Source organism: Pygocentrus nattereri, chromosome 6 (assembly GCF_015220715.1).
Source record: "Pygocentrus nattereri isolate fPygNat1 chromosome 6, fPygNat1.pri, whole genome shotgun sequence".
In the NCBI taxonomy this organism is placed as follows: domain Eukaryota; kingdom Metazoa; phylum Chordata; class Actinopteri; order Characiformes; family Serrasalmidae; genus Pygocentrus; species Pygocentrus nattereri.
Window position 1 is genome coordinate 24,694,753 of NC_051216.1, and position 17,257 is coordinate 24,712,009.

The 17,257-nt window shown below is 39.6% G+C and overlaps 1 protein-coding gene across 1 annotated transcript in view; it reads left to right on the top strand.

Annotated features, from left to right (window-relative positions):
- The window catches only part of vwa8 (von Willebrand factor A domain containing 8), a 106,848-nt gene that overhangs the window by 46,661 nt on the left and 42,930 nt on the right, over positions 1 to 17,257 (top strand). Inside the window, exons 29-37 of the mRNA XM_017710845.2 lie at positions 717 to 904; positions 3,339 to 3,461; positions 3,658 to 3,722; positions 3,807 to 3,932; positions 4,140 to 4,249; positions 7,226 to 7,380; positions 9,001 to 9,193; positions 9,284 to 9,365; positions 10,062 to 10,266. Of these exons, the coding sequence (XP_017566334.1) occupies positions 717 to 904; positions 3,339 to 3,461; positions 3,658 to 3,722; positions 3,807 to 3,932; positions 4,140 to 4,249; positions 7,226 to 7,380; positions 9,001 to 9,193; positions 9,284 to 9,365; positions 10,062 to 10,266 (1,247 nt within the window). The remainder of the gene's footprint in view (positions 1 to 716; positions 905 to 3,338; positions 3,462 to 3,657; positions 3,723 to 3,806; positions 3,933 to 4,139; positions 4,250 to 7,225; positions 7,381 to 9,000; positions 9,194 to 9,283; positions 9,366 to 10,061; positions 10,267 to 17,257) is intronic.

The window sequence follows — 17,257 nt, forward strand, 5'->3', positions numbered from 1 at the left end:
TGCTGATGCAAATGCGTCAGTTTTGGAATGGCAGAATTAGTTCAATTGAATATGACAGTATTCAACATAGTATGCACTGATATTTTTCTATGTACAACATTTTGTATATTAAAAGTGTCTTGACTCTTGACAGAATTCTGTTTATATGCTATGCTGATTTGTTTGGCTCAGCTAAATAGAATTTATCCATAGGAACTTTTCTTTACTGCCTTCTGTGCCACCTGTCAACAAAATAAGCCATAAAACAAAAACCGCTAGAATTTATAAGTCACTTCAGGGGAAAAAAACATTTTTGGGTATATGCATAGCATAAGCCCCACCCCTCCCACCCACTTTATTATGATAGGATGTAGTATGCCTACATTTGATCACTGACAGTGTCAATACACTGTTTCAAATTCTATTTTTTGATGCTGTAGTTAGTATCCATGCCAAAATGAGACAAAAAAATAAGTGACAGGATAATTCTCAGGCTATTTTTAAACTATTTTAACTATTTTTAAACTAAAAGGCTATTTTTTTTATTTATTTCAGTCTTTGTCTAAGGTTGTACAAAGATTGGAGTCATTTATGATCTTGGTGTATTTTTATTGTCTATATTTCACTACCGTGTAAACAGCCCTCCAGCAGCGTGTGTAAGTGACATTTTCAGTGACATTTTTATACTGTTCATTACACTGAAGTCCCAGGCTGTTGATAGGTTGTTTGTGTTGCAGATGTGATTTTTGTGGCCACCTGTAACCCAGTGGCACTGTACTCCATGCGGGAGCAAGCAGACACACTGCACTGCATAGAGCTGTATGACGTCTTCCCTCGCACTATCAGCGGAGTGTGGCAACCCTTCATCACTGTGGCTGCGCTGGGCAGCCCTCTACAGGGCCAGGTGGTGCTTCACGAGGAACAGGTATGTATATCCTACCACAACACAAACACACACATACAGCACTGTGCAAAATTCTTAACATATAAAAGAAAATTGCTTGACTGATTAACCAAGTAGGCATTGGATGCTAACTGTAAATAGTGGGCTTCCTCAAGGAGAAGTGTGGAAATGCTGAAGTTGACAGGCTAATCACATTAACATGCAACAGCATTGTTTATCTGCTTATTTGTATTCATTCTAATCTTATGGTGTTTTTTACTTACTGTCAGATAACTATCTTTACATATAATTCTCTTGACTTTTTGAACAGCACTTCATAACACTGTAACATGCGCAACACACTCACTCTCAGTGCACAGTATAGAATCAATTCCACCAGCTGAAAAAAATGCCCTACTTACAACACATCACCTGGAGAATTAATATATGGAGACTCTTGGCTGTTATTATGCCTCTGTTCTTAGCTGAGTGTGAAACCAGCAGCTGGTCAGTGTATGCATTACTTAATTTTATATTTTAAGAGCAGGAAATAGATCTATAGTAGTTGTTCTCTAATGAAAAATCTTATGTGAGGTTGTGAAGCACAACTCAGTTTTATTTGTCCCTTAGTTCTTAGATATATTAGGTTTGTGCTGTAAAAATAAGAATTTTAGAAGTTATCTGAGGATAAAGTCTCAATGAGAGTTAGATGGTTTTGGCTTAAAGACACACGTAGGAGAATTGTAACAATCATTTAGCCTTTTGAAATAAGTCGCTGTCAGTCCTTTTAACACGCTTTTTTTGTTTCCTGGTCTGAGAATAGTCATATCCCTCACAGGTATCCCTTACAGTGTCTAACTGCACTTCATTTACCTAATAAGGCCCCAGAGCTACAGAGCAGAAAGTAAACAAATAAAATCTGAATTTACATCTACATACGCAGCTGTTACATATTAACAAAGGGGGAAGAGGAAACCTCTAAAAATACCTTTTTGAAAAAAGTATGTATGTGTGTGTGTGTGCGTGCAAAAGAGAGAAGGGCTACTTATTCATTTTGTCCAAAAATATGGGATTCCAGACATCACGAGGAGGGTCATCCAGGGGTCGTGGCTCTCCCAGTGGAGCAAAAACAAAGCCTGAGTGGAACAATTCGGCCTGTAGTCCTGACAGCTCTCCTTAGCCAAATCCACCATTTATCTAGCCCTGACGCAAGAATCTATTCTTAGCTCAGACAGTGTGCACTGTATGTCAAACAGGCCATAAGGAACCCATTAGGACTCAAATGCAGGGAGGCAAGGTCTAAGCCGCCTCACTTGCCTTTCCCATAAAAGTAAATTGAAGATTAAACAGATGCGTCATGAATGAAGGCTGGCCTGGCCAAGCGGCCGTCCCGTATCTTCGGCTCAACTGACACCAGCGTCCAGATCAAAGATTTTATCTGCCAGAAGTTGGAAGTCACAAAGGCTTGGCTGCCTATAAGAATAACACAGGCCCATGCTGCTGCTCTCTATTTAGATATGAAGCTCGTTAGGGAGATAAGGCCTACTTACTCAATTTTTCTCATAAATCTGGAGTGTGCCACTCTAACCATTCTGGCCCTGTTGTCCCCATGTTCCTCTTCCAGCTTCTGATGCAACTCTGTTAGTACTACTTACTTTTCAGAGCCCCAAATAAGGATGCTCCACATCAAGTGCTTATTTTCTTCTTTTTTGTCCTTTTCTCAGTAATGGCTTTTGAGATAATACATATCCCATAGCACTGAGTCATCTTTTTCTTAGTGAAAGAATAGACAGAAACGCCTCTGGATTTTCACAGATGAAGCAAGAGTGGAGCATGATTTTCTCCACTGTCTCAAAGAGGAAGGTTTTATGTAATGTTAAGCTAATGGTGACACTTTGGGTGGTCTTCCAGGTCTTGCATGGTTGTTAGGTGTCTTTTCCCTACCTGTTTTAATAATTATTTTGAACTCCAGTTTTTTTTGTTCCATTATTTTCCTTTGACTTTCCCCTTTATTATGAAATTGAATTATATTTAATCTCCTCAGAAATATCTTCTGAATAATTCATAACTTGTATTAATTGGCCTTTTTGACTGGAAATTCAGTAAATGAAGGGTGGTCTCTGACTCTTGTAGATATTACTTAGATTAGGGTGCACAACTCTGATCCTGGAGTGTTGGTAATCAGCACAGTTTGAAAGTTTCTCTGCTGAAACTCACTCACTAAACCTGTCAGTAACAGACTTGTTAAATCAGATACATTTGAGCAGGTAATTCACCAAATTGTACTGGATACTGGCCCTCTAGGACCAGAGATATGCATTCCTGCCTTAGAGATACAGTAAGTACCAGGTTGCTAACAACCTGAAGTATGTTTAAACATTTGGTGAAACACCCATGCATTCAAGAGTTGAGTTATGAAAAGAGTGGAAAAACATGGTTTAAATGAACTGTGCTCTAACTGATCTTTGCTTTTTAGAGTAATACAGTCTTGCACGTTGACCTGGTGACCGGGGCAGTGAGACGACTGGTCCTATCTCCAGGTAAAGACGAAGAAACTGAGCGCAAAACCTCAAGCTGGTGGAACAGTAAAGACAGTCAGGTGAGCGGCTGCTGTGCCAGGCCAGGCATATTTGTGTTTTCTGTTGTGGCCAGTGCAAAGTGTTTAGTGTTTGATGCTAAATTGTAAACATTTTGGTGAAAAAGACAAAACATTTTACTGAGAGTAGCTCGATATTGTTCAGGAATAATATTCCTGCAGTTTATGCTAAAACCATTTTTTTTGCTAACTGCCACAGGCAGGATACAGAATGTGCCGGGAGTTTGCCCACAAAAACTGGCTTCTGTTCTACAAGGCTGATGGGTGAGGTCTTTGGTTTGTCCCTCTGTTTTGCACTTCCTGCTATTGGCCTGGCTTAATGACAAGTTCTCTGCCTTATACTGACAGGAATCAGCTGGATGTTCTGGATGTGCTGGAGGGTCAAGTCCACACTATTTCTCTCCCCATCAACCTTAAGTCTGTGTTCCTGGTGGCTGAGGACCGCTGGCTGCTTACTGAAAGCAAGACTGACAGGTGCCTTCTCTCTACTCCACTCCACTGCATGACAGTTGAATATAAGTAAACTGTAGCATTCTGCTGCTGCTCTCCTCACCAATAGTAGTTTGAAGTGTTTGGGTTCTAATGCATATTTTGCTATCTCAGTTAATGCTATTACTTTATTCATTATCAATCAGTGTATTTAGATTTGATGCAACTGTGTTTCTCTTTTTGTATATGCAGGAAGTTCCTGCTGACTAAGCCCATGCACATGGGAGCAGAAGAGTCAGGTGTGTGTCAGCTGCACACCATCAGTGAGGAGGCTGTCAGCACAGGCTTTGGCAACCGCACAGGTAGAGCAGCTAAGTATATTATACACTGTGTTAGTTTAACCCGAAGCCCTTAAAGACACTTTGGTAAATTAATTTTTTAATGTTGTTTGGGGTGTTGGAGTCTCAGAGCTGTTAGTGTGTTCTCAGTGTTCTAGCTTAACACTTGGGGAGGCTGTGTTCTGAAGATTATGACAAATATCGTGTATTTGTCAATATTCTGGCAGAGGTTTGTTGGGTTCATTTCAGAGGCACTGTGCTATTCGCTGATGAAATTTCTCTGTCACTTTCATCCTTTGCATAATTGTCTGGCAGGTTACACACTATTTACTGGTTTGTCAGTTATAAACTCATGACTACAATAATGGCTATGTTTATTATCATGGCTATGTAAACTTAATTAGTGATCTATTTTTAAAGGTTTTAACCACAGTCAAATGTAAAAAGACATGTTTTGTTGAAGTGAAAATGAGCTAACACGTCTGTAATTCTCTGGACTGACCAGCTCAGCAGATAACTCAGATATCTAACAGGCTAAGAGGTGGCTCCCATACTGTTCAAGGGCCTTTATACACCAAGCATGATTTACTCAGATGGCTATAAACTAATTGGAGCCCACGTATAACTGGTGATATCTTGGACATCAAATTGTATTTTTCAAGCTGAGAAAATGTGACTTTATTTATATTCACCCTCTGTTTGATTTTTCTGAAATTCTGCTGGCAACAAGAACTCTGACCAATCATGGTGCTTCATCACATGTGGAGCTGCATCTTCAAGAGCAGCTCATGGATGATGCCAAAGTTTTAGCTCCTCAATGAGGCAGATAAACTCTTCTCCTTTTGCTTTTCCAAAGTGGAAAGCCTGCACAAATCCTACACAAAGGTTTACCCGGTTTGGGAAAAGCAAATTACACTCTATTGGCTATAGTATTTGCTCATCTGCCTTCATACGCAATATGAAACTCAGTGAGACCCCATTCTTAATCCATAGGGTTTAATATGATGTCAGCCCACTCTTTGCAGCTATAACAGCTTCAACTCTTCTGAGATGGCTTTCCACAAGGTTTAGGAATGGGTTTATGGGAATTTTTGATCATTCTTCCAGAAGCGCATTTGTGAGTTCAGACACTGACGTTGAATGAGAGAACCTGGCTTGCAGTCTCCGCTCTAATTCATCCCAAAGGTGTTCTATTAGGTTGAGCTCAGGGCTCTGTGCAGGCCAGTCAAGTTCTTCCACACCAAACTCACTCATCCATGTCTTTATGGACCTTGCTTTGTGCACTGGTCGTCTCCACTGCTCTAGAGTCCAGTGGTGGCGCTTTACACCACTGCATTTGGCGCTTTGCATTACACTTGGTGATGCAAGGCTTGGCTGCAGCTGCTCGGCCATGGAAACCCATTCCATGAAGCTCTCTACACTGTTCTTGAGCTAATCTGAAGGCCACATGAAGTTTGGAGGTCTATAGCAGTTAACTCTGCAGAAAGTTGGCTATGCGCCTCAGCATCCGCTGAACCCGCTGTGTCATTTTACGTAGCCTACCACTTCGTGGCTGAGCTGCTATTGTTCCCAATCACTTCCATTTTGTTCTGCATGCCTAGGTGCTTGATTTTATACACCTGTGGCCATGGAAGTGATTGCAACACCTAAATTCATTGATTTGGATGGGTGAGTAAATACTTTTGGCAATATAGTGTATATCTTTCAGCTTTCAAATAATTGATCATGTGTGTTCCTGCATTATTGAAATGAAAACCTGTAGCCACACTGGATACCCCTCATTTATGGCTATCAGTGACATTAACAACAGGGTGTTTTCTGTATCAGTGCTTGCCTATTGGCGAGCAAGGACAAGGAATGAGTAGCAGATTTTGTTAATCATATTCTACTAGAAGTGAATTTACAAATTTCCCTCTAATCCAAGGGCACTATAGGTCATTTACACTGAGCACACAGTCAGTGACCATCTTTGTCCATCTGTTTTCATCTGGCAATAACATGTACTTCACATCTGCTGATTTTGGCTTGACATCTCAGGAGTCTACAGCCTGACAGTGGTGGAAGTTTGGGCTGCACAGAAATACTTTTAATTAGCCTGGCAGCTAAATTAGATGTAATCAAAGTTTACTTTTTGTTTGCTTGTGTGCATGTTTGCCTAAAGTGCAGGAACAGAATGAAGTCCTTCACCCATGTTTACACACAGTGTCCACACATCTATCTTCAACCTTCCCACCTAATGAATGACTTTACACAGCCATCTGTCTGTTTCCATGTAGGGTGACACTTATCCCATAGTCTTATTATTACAGGGCTGGTCTCAGCAAGGCATTTACTTTGCAGGCCTGATGAATGATACCCATGATTTGAAGGCTTTATGCCTCATTTAATGGAAAATGACCCATGTTTATTTTTAAAGTCTGAAATAGCAGGTGAAATAAATTGCTCAGCTGTTGTTTATCTCCTCCTGGAATGTTGTTTGTAGAAGATGAATATTTTAATGTTTGTGTCCTCTGATGAACAGCCGCTCCTCACACAAGCTTCAGCTGAAAGAGCCCAGCTCGCTCTACAGTCCGGCTTATCACTTTATATGGCTTAATAAGTGTCACTGACACACATGCTTAGGAACAGTGCAGAAGCAGTTATGAAGATGGATGACCTTGTCATAGAGAAAGACTAACACTACATTTAGTGCATTGCATAAACCCTTAGGGCTTGACCTTTGCTTTGAAAAATGAGCACATTTTAGATGATGTCAGGCTTCTTTCAGTCATTGCCAGGCACATCTTAATCAAGCACAGAGTCTGACAGGATGTCATGAAGAATGACCAAATTATGCCCCCTTAGAGGGAAGTGTTCAGGTGTCATAAGTCAGCAGCTGCAGAACAGAGGAACACCCCAAACTCTACCGAGGCCTTTACGTCAGGCAGTAGCAGAGTAATGGGCATGCTTGTGGGGGTTGATGATCTATTTAGACTGTCTGTCTTCTGTGTTGTGGCTCAGTGATGGAGCCTGCTGCCCCTCAGGAGGTGTCCAGTGAGCAGCTGCCCAACGAAAACCTAAGCACTGCCCTGGGACAGAAGATCGTCTCGCCTAACCGCCTTGTCTGTGACACCCACACCTATGCCAGTGTTGTAGTGGGCTTCCCAGATCTCCTGGTAAGTAGCTGTCAAAACATGCCAATCATCCATCCATTTCCCTGTGGTACGACATGTTCCATCAAAACTAACTAAGGAGGGGTGGTATGAAAAAGTGCTGTCATGAAATCAAAGACTGAAATGATCACAGTTTTAGGTATTATCACAGTATTATTAAAAAAACTAAAGATGATGATCACTAAAACACTGATACATATTAAAATAATTTCACTACAGGTTTTATGTAGATTTGTCATTGAAACTTCTATATTTCTGTACAATATTCCTTGTTACAATAAATATGAATAAATGTTACCAGCACTAGGATTGCATCTGTTTACTGTTCAACCTGTGTAAGCTTACATTACTGTGCAATATATTTAGGCACCAAAGGAAAATGAACTTAAAAAGTTATTAATCTGGATATTAAGCATTTGTTTTCTCAGAAAAACCACGAATATTAGAAAAAATACAAATAATATTTCTGCAGTATTTTTACTATTTCAATGTGTTTGTTCAACCATGTCCAAACCGCTCATCCTGACAGCCCCGTACTAAATGTAGCTATCATTCAACACCTGGTTTGGCTAATTAATCCTTCAGTAAGTTAAATCAGATGAGCTGGTTGTGGATTTCTACAAACCTAGACAATGACTGAGGGCATCATGAAGAAAATGAATCTAATTTTCCTGTGTTTTTCTAACCAGTTAACAAGGTATTGACTATTTTTTGAGAATAAGAAATTCGTATTACTTTGCATTAAAGGGCCAATATCTTGGAAAACTGAATGCTCTTTACTTTTTTGAGTTTGCTGTGGAATGCAAACAGTACTGAAGTTTCAAAACATACTGTTGACTCCCCAGTCCAGCAGTTTTGTTCTGCCCAACTAAACTGAAGTTATAAGAAATATTTCAATCTGGAATACCTTTTAAATCAATCATCATATATCAGTCTTAAAGGGTCAGTAACAATAACTAGGCCTGTTTACTTCTAAGTGAGAATGAGAGTTTGGAAAATGGTTATGCAAAAATGGATTATGATCATTTTTGATAAACAAAACCACACAGATGTACATAAATGTAGTATATGGCTCTTTGATGTTTGCATTTATTCTCTTGTAATATGCCATTTTTATAAGCAAGACAGATGTTACACATGTTTGACAGTTACCCAACATGCATTGCATATTTCACCTGCATTGTCCTGGCATATGCTCTGCAGGAACACTGTAGCAATAGACAGTTTACTTCTACCTTTGCATAGTGTGATTTGAAATATTAAAATTTGTAAAATTTAATATCATGGTACAGCACAGGGGTGTCCAATCTTATCCATAAGGTAATAATGTGATTAGAACAAAGCAGGAGCCCACACCATCAGTTGTTTGACGACTGAGCCTAATTACTTAAACGTGTAGAATGACTTGTGCTCCTGCTTGTTTGAAATGTAACCTTGCAACCACACCAGCTTTTTCCAGACAAGATTGGACCCCTGATACAGCAGTATAGCCAATAACCATCACATCTATAGGCAGTAGATTTGAATAGTTCAGATTACAGCAGGTGGCTTTACCGATTCATATGAATATTTCATTTGTATGCAGTGGTTTTGTTCTGGAGGTGTTTTATGCATTTTTTGCAGTCCCTAAATGAGGTGTACAGCTTTAAGAGGACATCACCCCTTACAGAGGGCAGAGGTCCTGACATGTTTTTTGGGTCGAGCCGAAGCACAGGACCTGCAAAGAGGGTTAACTGTGTCAGCCTGGTAGGAGCCAATCAAGTGGTACGAGCTCTACCCCCAACTCAAGTACCTCTAGCTGACATTTACCCTAAAGGTGAGTCCACACTATTGACCATATTAACCAGTCCACATATCTATCCTTTTAGATTTACCAGAAAATGACTGATACTGCTTTCAATCACAGATATCACTCCACCTACGACTGCTGCATACCTGGAGGTGACTGACCTGAACTCCAAAAAAGTCAAATATATTCCAGTACCAAGGTAAACAGGTTTTTAGGAGAATGCCATGCTTTTTGACTAAACAGAATTTCTGTACATTTCTCCTTGTATATTTACACTGCTTGGACATGCAATAAGAAATCTGATTTTTTTTGACACTAGCTCCACCATCTGTTCAGGTGAGATGGTGTAATAAGAATGGTGAAAGAACATCAGGGTTTTAAACTTCGTTTGTTTGCACATATTTATCCTTAACAATGTATCTGAGTTATACTGATAAAAAAGGATTCATTTAATATTTGTTCGCCTCATCAAGTGGAATAAGGTTTGCCCATTTGATCTTTTTCGCCTTCAGGTCTACTTATAATGTTTAGATGTGGCTTTATGTACCAAAATCATTTCCACATGACCATTTTCCTGCCTTTTTTAAATCCTGTAGAATTAAATAGGCTGTTTTTGTTACTGTGCCTTTGAGACTGATATATACAAATAACCTCTCTTCTGATTGGCTCTGCTGTCTTGTGTCTTATTTAGAAAGCAGTCTGGGTTGAAACAGTCCTTTTAACTTCAGTGCAAGTGTGTGAAGCTAGACTGCTGTAGGCTGCATGGGCAGATATATGTAAACAGTATTGTTTTTCCAAGATATGGAACATTCTTTGCCTCTATGCAAAAAGTGCAGCGCAATGTGAAGAAAATGTGGCACAGTTTCTTAATATCTTACCATATTTACATTTTCAGGACTACATCCATGTCTCCCTACACAGTGTGGATCTCTAAAGTGTCAGATACTGATGTAGTGATGGCTCCACTGGGCACAGGTGGGGTAGTGACTGTAGACATGGGTGGCTATGTGAGACTATGGGAGACAGGATTAGATCATTTGCAGCGCTCTCTGCTGGAGTGGAGGAACATGATTGGCTCCGAGGACGGACGACCTGTGCAGGTAAGAGGATCTTTGCAGTGAAGCAATAAATCATTACATGCGCTCACTTTTTTGGGTACACCTTCCCTGTATCTACAGTCATTGTCCATTTTGTCAGATCCACCTACTGTATTTCTGCATTTTGTAGGTAACAATCACAGGTCACAGTCCATCTGTTTCACTGCATAATTTGTTAGCTTTCCTTTATGCTGTTCATCAATGATCGTGACCACCACAGGACCACCACAGAGTGGGTATAATTTGTGTGGTGGATCATTAAGATAAAATCCTTTATTAGTCACACAACGTGGAAATTCTCAGTACTGCAGTGACACTGACGTGGTAGTGAAGGTTGTCCACTTATTGTCCACTCTATTAGACACAGACAACTTGTTGGTCTATATTATAGATGTAAAATTAGAGACAGTAGCTCATCTGTTGCCGCATAGTTTGTGTTAGCAAAAGTCCTTTGGTGGCCTGTGCCTGCGTGCTGTTGGCTGGATGATTTTGGTTGGCAGACTGTTCTCAGTCCAGCAGTGACACTCAGACAGAGGAACAGTCTGTAATTGTAGAACTGTAAAGTGTGCCTTTATGGTAAGTGAAGCTGATATAACGTTTGAAAGTATTATGTTATTAAGAAATATAAAATATTGTGCAAAAGTCAAAGACCACTTTTTTGTTTGCTTAATTTTCAGCCATTAAGCACAAGTTATTCATTTTTCAGTGTCAAGAAGAATACAACACTAAGAAAACGTATCAAACTTTTCTGTGGTTCCAATATTAAACTTAGCAAGTTACAACTGTGTTCTCCCAACAAAAGCTGTTCCCAAAGAGTCACTGACACTATGTTCCCCTTTAAAACACCAACATTCACACAAGCAAGTACCCAAACTCACTTTAACTGCCTTGCATGTTTTTATTCTCATGTGCATTTAAAGAGGTTGAAGGAAATATTTCTGTGGATATTATTACATCATCCACTTGCATAAAGAAGGAGAAAGGAGTTTTCCACAACAATTAAAATATTAAAAGATATACAATACGGGACACATAACTATTGTGCAATACATGGTAGACCACCAGAACTGTCACCGTCAGTACTTAAAGCATTCATCTTTGAGAGAGAGAGGAGAAAATCAAGCTCCACTCTTGCTTCAGATCTGAAAAAATCCACAGGTGTTTCTGTCCATTTTGCCACAGTGAGAAGACAACTCAAGACTATGGACTTGAAAGCATATGTAGCTGTCAGACAGCTGTTACTGAGAAAAAGATGCAGACAGGAAAGTAGAAAAAATCACTACACAAACACCAAACCTAAACAATTCAGATGTGAATTGTGTTTTATGGAGTCTAAATTTGTAATTGTGATTACATGGATCACTGAGCCAACATCTGAACAAAGAAAAATAGAAAAATTAGACCAGAAATTATATATTATATTATATTATATTATATTACAAAAATATAGTATTTTTCTACTGGGTATAGAAAAATATCCTTGCAGATTTCTATGAAAAACCAAAAGCAAGTCTCCCTAAAAGAATGGAAGCTGTAATAAAGGCAAGGAGTCATAGTAAATGCTGTAAATGTTGATTTTTAGTTATTTAAACTTCTGTGTATTTTTTTTCTTTTTGGAACTAAATTAAAGAGTGGGCTTTGACTTTATCTGCATGGTTACTTGTCACTCCAGACCTCATGGTGCTTTTGTTTTTAGAATGAAAACACTGACTATATTTAATTTATGTGTGCTTCTCAGGTTATTGTAATACCATAACATACCATGTGGTGGCAGTCTTGGGTCAGAAATGCAAAAGAGTTTTTTTCCCTTCCACAACTCAGTAATTTCTAGTAAAAGTGCATTTTGGCTTGCAGTACAGCAGTAACATGAGAAAGTGTTAATGTGATTCTTTTGTATTTCAGATTTAAACCTCATTTCTTTCTTTCTTTCTTTTCTTTTCTTTCTTTCTTTCTTTCTTTCTTTCTTTCTTTCACTGTTCTTTTAGATCAGGGGTGATCAATTACAGTCCAGATAAGTTTGGTGATTTCACTGCTCCAAAACACCAACTATGCTTGAAATCTATCTGATGAGCTGAATCAAGTTTATTTGAGCAGGAACATCTTAACTGTGCTGAACACAAACAGTTCAGGACCAAAGTTGATTATCCCTGTTTTTAGATCATGGAATTTTAACTTCTCATTTGCTGGGGTCTTATTCACATTTCCATTTTTAAACACTTCCAGACATAATGTCTGTATTTTTTAAACTAATTGGAACTTTTAAAGCTCTTTTTCTCTGCACTAGTTTATTGTTCCCACAGTCATCGTTTAAGAGTTTTACTTTAATACGTTGTTAAGTGAGAAGAAGCTTGTCAGGATGGTTTTGTGGCTGAAAAAGTGTTCCCCTGAAGCTGCCAGATGTGTGGCTTTTTGTGGCAGTGCTCCAGCGCTAGCCTGTGTGATTTAGAGATAATGGCTGGTCTAATGTAATTGGACTGTTCCATGTATTAGGATAGTGAAGACAAGAACATATAGGATCAAGCCATGATCTGTCAACTCCACTCTGTTTCCTGAGTGACATGTCACCTTAATGCCAGTGAAGACCAGAGGAGCATTACTAAAGATTACATGAAGGGCAGCATATTCTCACATTCAGCTGATTCTTTGAAATATAAGCTTGATGAGTAAAGCTCTCATGAATGTTCAAAGTCAGTCCACAGGCATGAACTGTCCTCTAAAACTGGATATCTGAGGTTGGTGCACACAGTGAATAGATGAATTGTGTGGCCGCACGCCTTAAACCTGGCAACGGATATTTACCAATGGAGAGGTCAGGAGTCACTCCGCTCTCATTAATTTCATTTCAGACTCTGTAGGTTGTGTTCATCTGGGCTGTTCATTATACACACCCTCTGTCCTTAGCCTCTAGATAGACACATGTCCTTTCAGGAGCCAAAGCACTTTTCAAGCAGACAGCACCTCAGCTCTTTTTTCTTCTTTCATCAAATATTTGCCCAGATTTCTTTGAACGCTGTTTTCTGAACATCATAGCACAGTTATGTTGTGGAGTTAGTGCAAGTGTATGGTATGTTGCTTGTGTGTTCACACAGGGTGTTTAAGATGGAGAGAGAGAGAGAGAGAGAGAGAGAGAACAGCATTGAACTTGCATCCATGTCAGATTCACTTCCTTTGTGGTCAGGGCTCATCATGAGGCCTAAGGCTGGTTTATCTTGCTGCAGGACTGAAAAAGAATACTCCAGCATTTTTTTTATCTCTGTATGCTGCACTTGTCTACCGCAGACACTAATTTTGACCTATTTCCTTATACTATCTCCATATATAATAGAACAGAATGCTTATTGACTCAGAACAGACTTATAACAGAAGCTTACATAACAAACTTTGCTTCAGCACCTGCCTTTTGACTTGCTTTCTGTACAGCATGTCTGGGACTGACTACAGCTTTTAATAAAGCACAACTTGTGCATAAGCTGTGTGTCTTCTTTCACAGTGATAAAATGCTGCAGAATATAATTATGCACTGAGATTAGGCATTGAAAGTGCCAAAGTGCATAATTATATTCATGTACATAACTACATAAACAAACTGTATATCTAATATGGGAATGTGATCCCAGGACTGACTGGGACTCCCTGGTTAGTATGTTGTGTTGGTGGCTTTTTCTGTTTTCTGAGTATATTGAAATTACTGTCTGTGATAACTGACTTTGTTACATATAAAGTAGACTAGTGGAAATTCTAGAGTATTCCATAACAGCACCCTAGACTGAGCCTAATCCCTCCCTCTCACACTTTCACACACACACACACACACACACACACACACACACACACACACACACACACCGACACACCAGAGTGCCTGCTGTGTTGGGCCAGCTGGACTCAGGCTCTGTGAGTGTGCTCAGCTGGACAATCTGAGTGGTCCTCAGTGGGATTAGAGGAGTTGAACATCCTGGATTTGAGAAGCAGTGTTGACCTTCCCATACTTCAAGCATGGGCCTTCGCCTCACGGTGTTTGCTGTTGGCTTCAGGCTGTTGTCCTGGGCTTCTGTACAGCTCAGTTTGAGTGACTGAGCAGATGCTGACTGAAAGATCGCACTTTAGTGAACACTCAGGGGGGTCTAAGACTTTGTCAAACTCCAGAACACTGCAAAAGAAGGATTAAAGCATAGGAAATGGCTGTTGGTTTTTCTAATAATATAAAGACAGTTTAATAAAATCTAAATCAGACTTAGAATGTTTGTGATGTGATATGGAGTAGTGTGATAAAGACAGGTGCACAAGTTACAGTAGTGACCTTGCTGTTATTGGAAATTCCAGCAGGCTTGTATTGCAGGCATGTCTCGTGCAATTTGTAGTTTCTCTCAGGATTAATGTGATTTGTCTCTGTCTATCTGTGAGCATTACGTTCCATACGCAGTTATGAGGTGGTTTATGGCCTCAGAGGGGCCTTATGGAGAATACCTGTTCTTACCATTCAGGCCTGTCTGACATTAGTGCTGTTTCAGACTCAAACAACTGCATAAGGATATACATTCATAAAATAAAGAGACCACAAAGGATTCTTTGAAAGAATCATTTTTGATTAATTTTAATCAGTAGTTCTATAAAGAACTAAGGAGATTTCTTTGTGTGAAGAACCTTTTACAGAACCTTCACATAATATAAATGTTCTATTCCAATCTGTACTGTTTTCCTAGAAGCATACAGCCAAGTCAAGTCTCATCTAGGGATCTATTTTTAACACTGTACTATAGCAAAATTATCAAATGCATGTTAGTGTTCACACTGAAATTTACTGCTCATATGGTAGGACATTATAGGTGTCCCTCACACTGACTATCTGCTAGGGTTCTCCTGTCTAGATATCTTTCCTCTGTCAGGTCTTGCATGTTGTCGTTTTGGCCTGCCTTCCTCAGATCTCTCTGTTAAACGAGTTACTGGAGAGAGTGACGGAGACATTCCTCCACTGGACTCCAGCAAAGAGAGCGGCTCTCTCGGGCTCTGGCTGGGATCACTGCCACTACTGCTTCATTCCTCAGCTCTAAACTCCCAAACCCCCCACCCCTTGCTGCTGTCACATTTTGAGTTTTTTATTTCCTGTCTCTCACCACTCTGTCTCTGTCTCACTTGCAACTTCACTGCCATATTTTCACACTCTGTTCCACTGCAGCATTCTTGTGAATGGCACCACTGTTGGAGACTATAGCTGGGCATTCTAGCAGCCTGAGGTGTTTTCCCCTTCTCTTCATTCTGTCTTGGGCCTTCTCCAATAATGAGCCTGTAAATCTCCCTCCATTCTTTCTGGCTGGACTCGCCTTGTGTGGTTTTATAGCAGGCCCCTAGACAGTGTGAATCAGCCTCTCGCGCGCTGATGTGGCTGCCGTCATGCATCGAAATACTGCATGGAGGGAAGCTGAGGAGAAATGCTGGCAATGCTGTGATTCTCGTGATGTCCACACACTCTTCATTAACCATGCTTTCCGTGGTGTTAGAAAACATTCAGCAGTACTGATATTAAAGGTTTAACCCATTTTCCTACCACTCAAAATTGAACAGCTACATTTTATCTGGATTACAATTACTTTCTTTTGGCAGTACATCAAAATGAAGCATGTGAAAAAACACACCACTCGTCTCAGGTGTACAGTGACCGTGTTTGATTGACGGTAGCTTTGTTTGCTGCTGAATCTGTGGCGACCTGCCCAGGCAAAGCCTGTGGAGCAATAGTTGTGTCAGTTGTTCCAGTTGTTTTTTATTAGCATTTCCTCACTTAATGCAGTCCTGCTGCTTGAGAGTAAGGCTGCAATGATTTCACAATTAAACTGCTTGGTTAACAGAAATCACTGATTAAAATTTACCTTGATGGATCAGCAGTTTTTCAGTCTTGGCAGGGCCAGACGTGATCTCATCACACTTCTTAGGACAATCTGTAAAAAGTTTAGTGCTTGAATTCAAGGAAATTGTGGTTGGTATGGTGTAGTGGGTAACACTTCTGCCCTTCGCTCTTTAATCTGAGGTTTGATACCATGTGATATACCAATACACTCCTTGGGAAAGACTGTTAACATTACCTTCGCCTTCCTGTATAAAATATTCATGCTGTAAGTCACTCCAATAATTAGCATCTGCTAAATGGTGTAAATGTAAATGAAATCTGTTGACAATAAGCGTACTCCCCTTTAAAACCCACCCCCAAATTCCTCTAGACTGTACTCTTTTAATGCCTGGAATACAGTGATAACAAAAGCCAAAACATGCTAGCTAGGAAAATGCTATCTTTAGCTCTTATGAGAGGTGATGTTTATTTTTACTGCATTTAACTGTTTGCATCACATGTAACATACATCTGTATGCTCAACTGCAGTTTTCAAAGGAACTTATGAGCAATGATAACATTGTTGGACAATGTTGACGATTGCATCATTGCTCCTTACTTTGAGCTTGGCCTTCAGCAGGTGTTGGATTGGTTTAAACATCTCCCACTCATTTGTTTTCACCCACATTTAGCCCAAATTCCTGATGGCTTTCCCCAGACATTCTTATTACAAGATGTCTGGCCTCAAACAACTAACAAGTTTGCATTATAATGCAGTGCTGATCTACTGACATTTTGCAACATCCCAAAGTGTCTGGTAATCAAAACATCACTGTTGTCACAGTGAACCTTTAGCCCCTGTAAGGCAAGGCAAGTTTGTTTATATATCACCTTTCATATGCTGCCATCATTCAAAAAATTTTATTAGTACAGTTAAATAATCAAGCTAAAGTTAGATTAAGATAAAGAGGTTAAAAAAGTATTTGCTCATTGCATATGTTGCTGGTGAAATTCTTCTGCCAGAAAACAAAAATCTGAAATTTTGACCTGATAATGAAACAAAAAAAAAATATTTTTTAGGATGAACTAATAACTTTTTCTAGGTATTTTTACATAGTATGGCAAAATAATTACTATTACTACAGAAAAGCCATTATATGACTTACAATAACT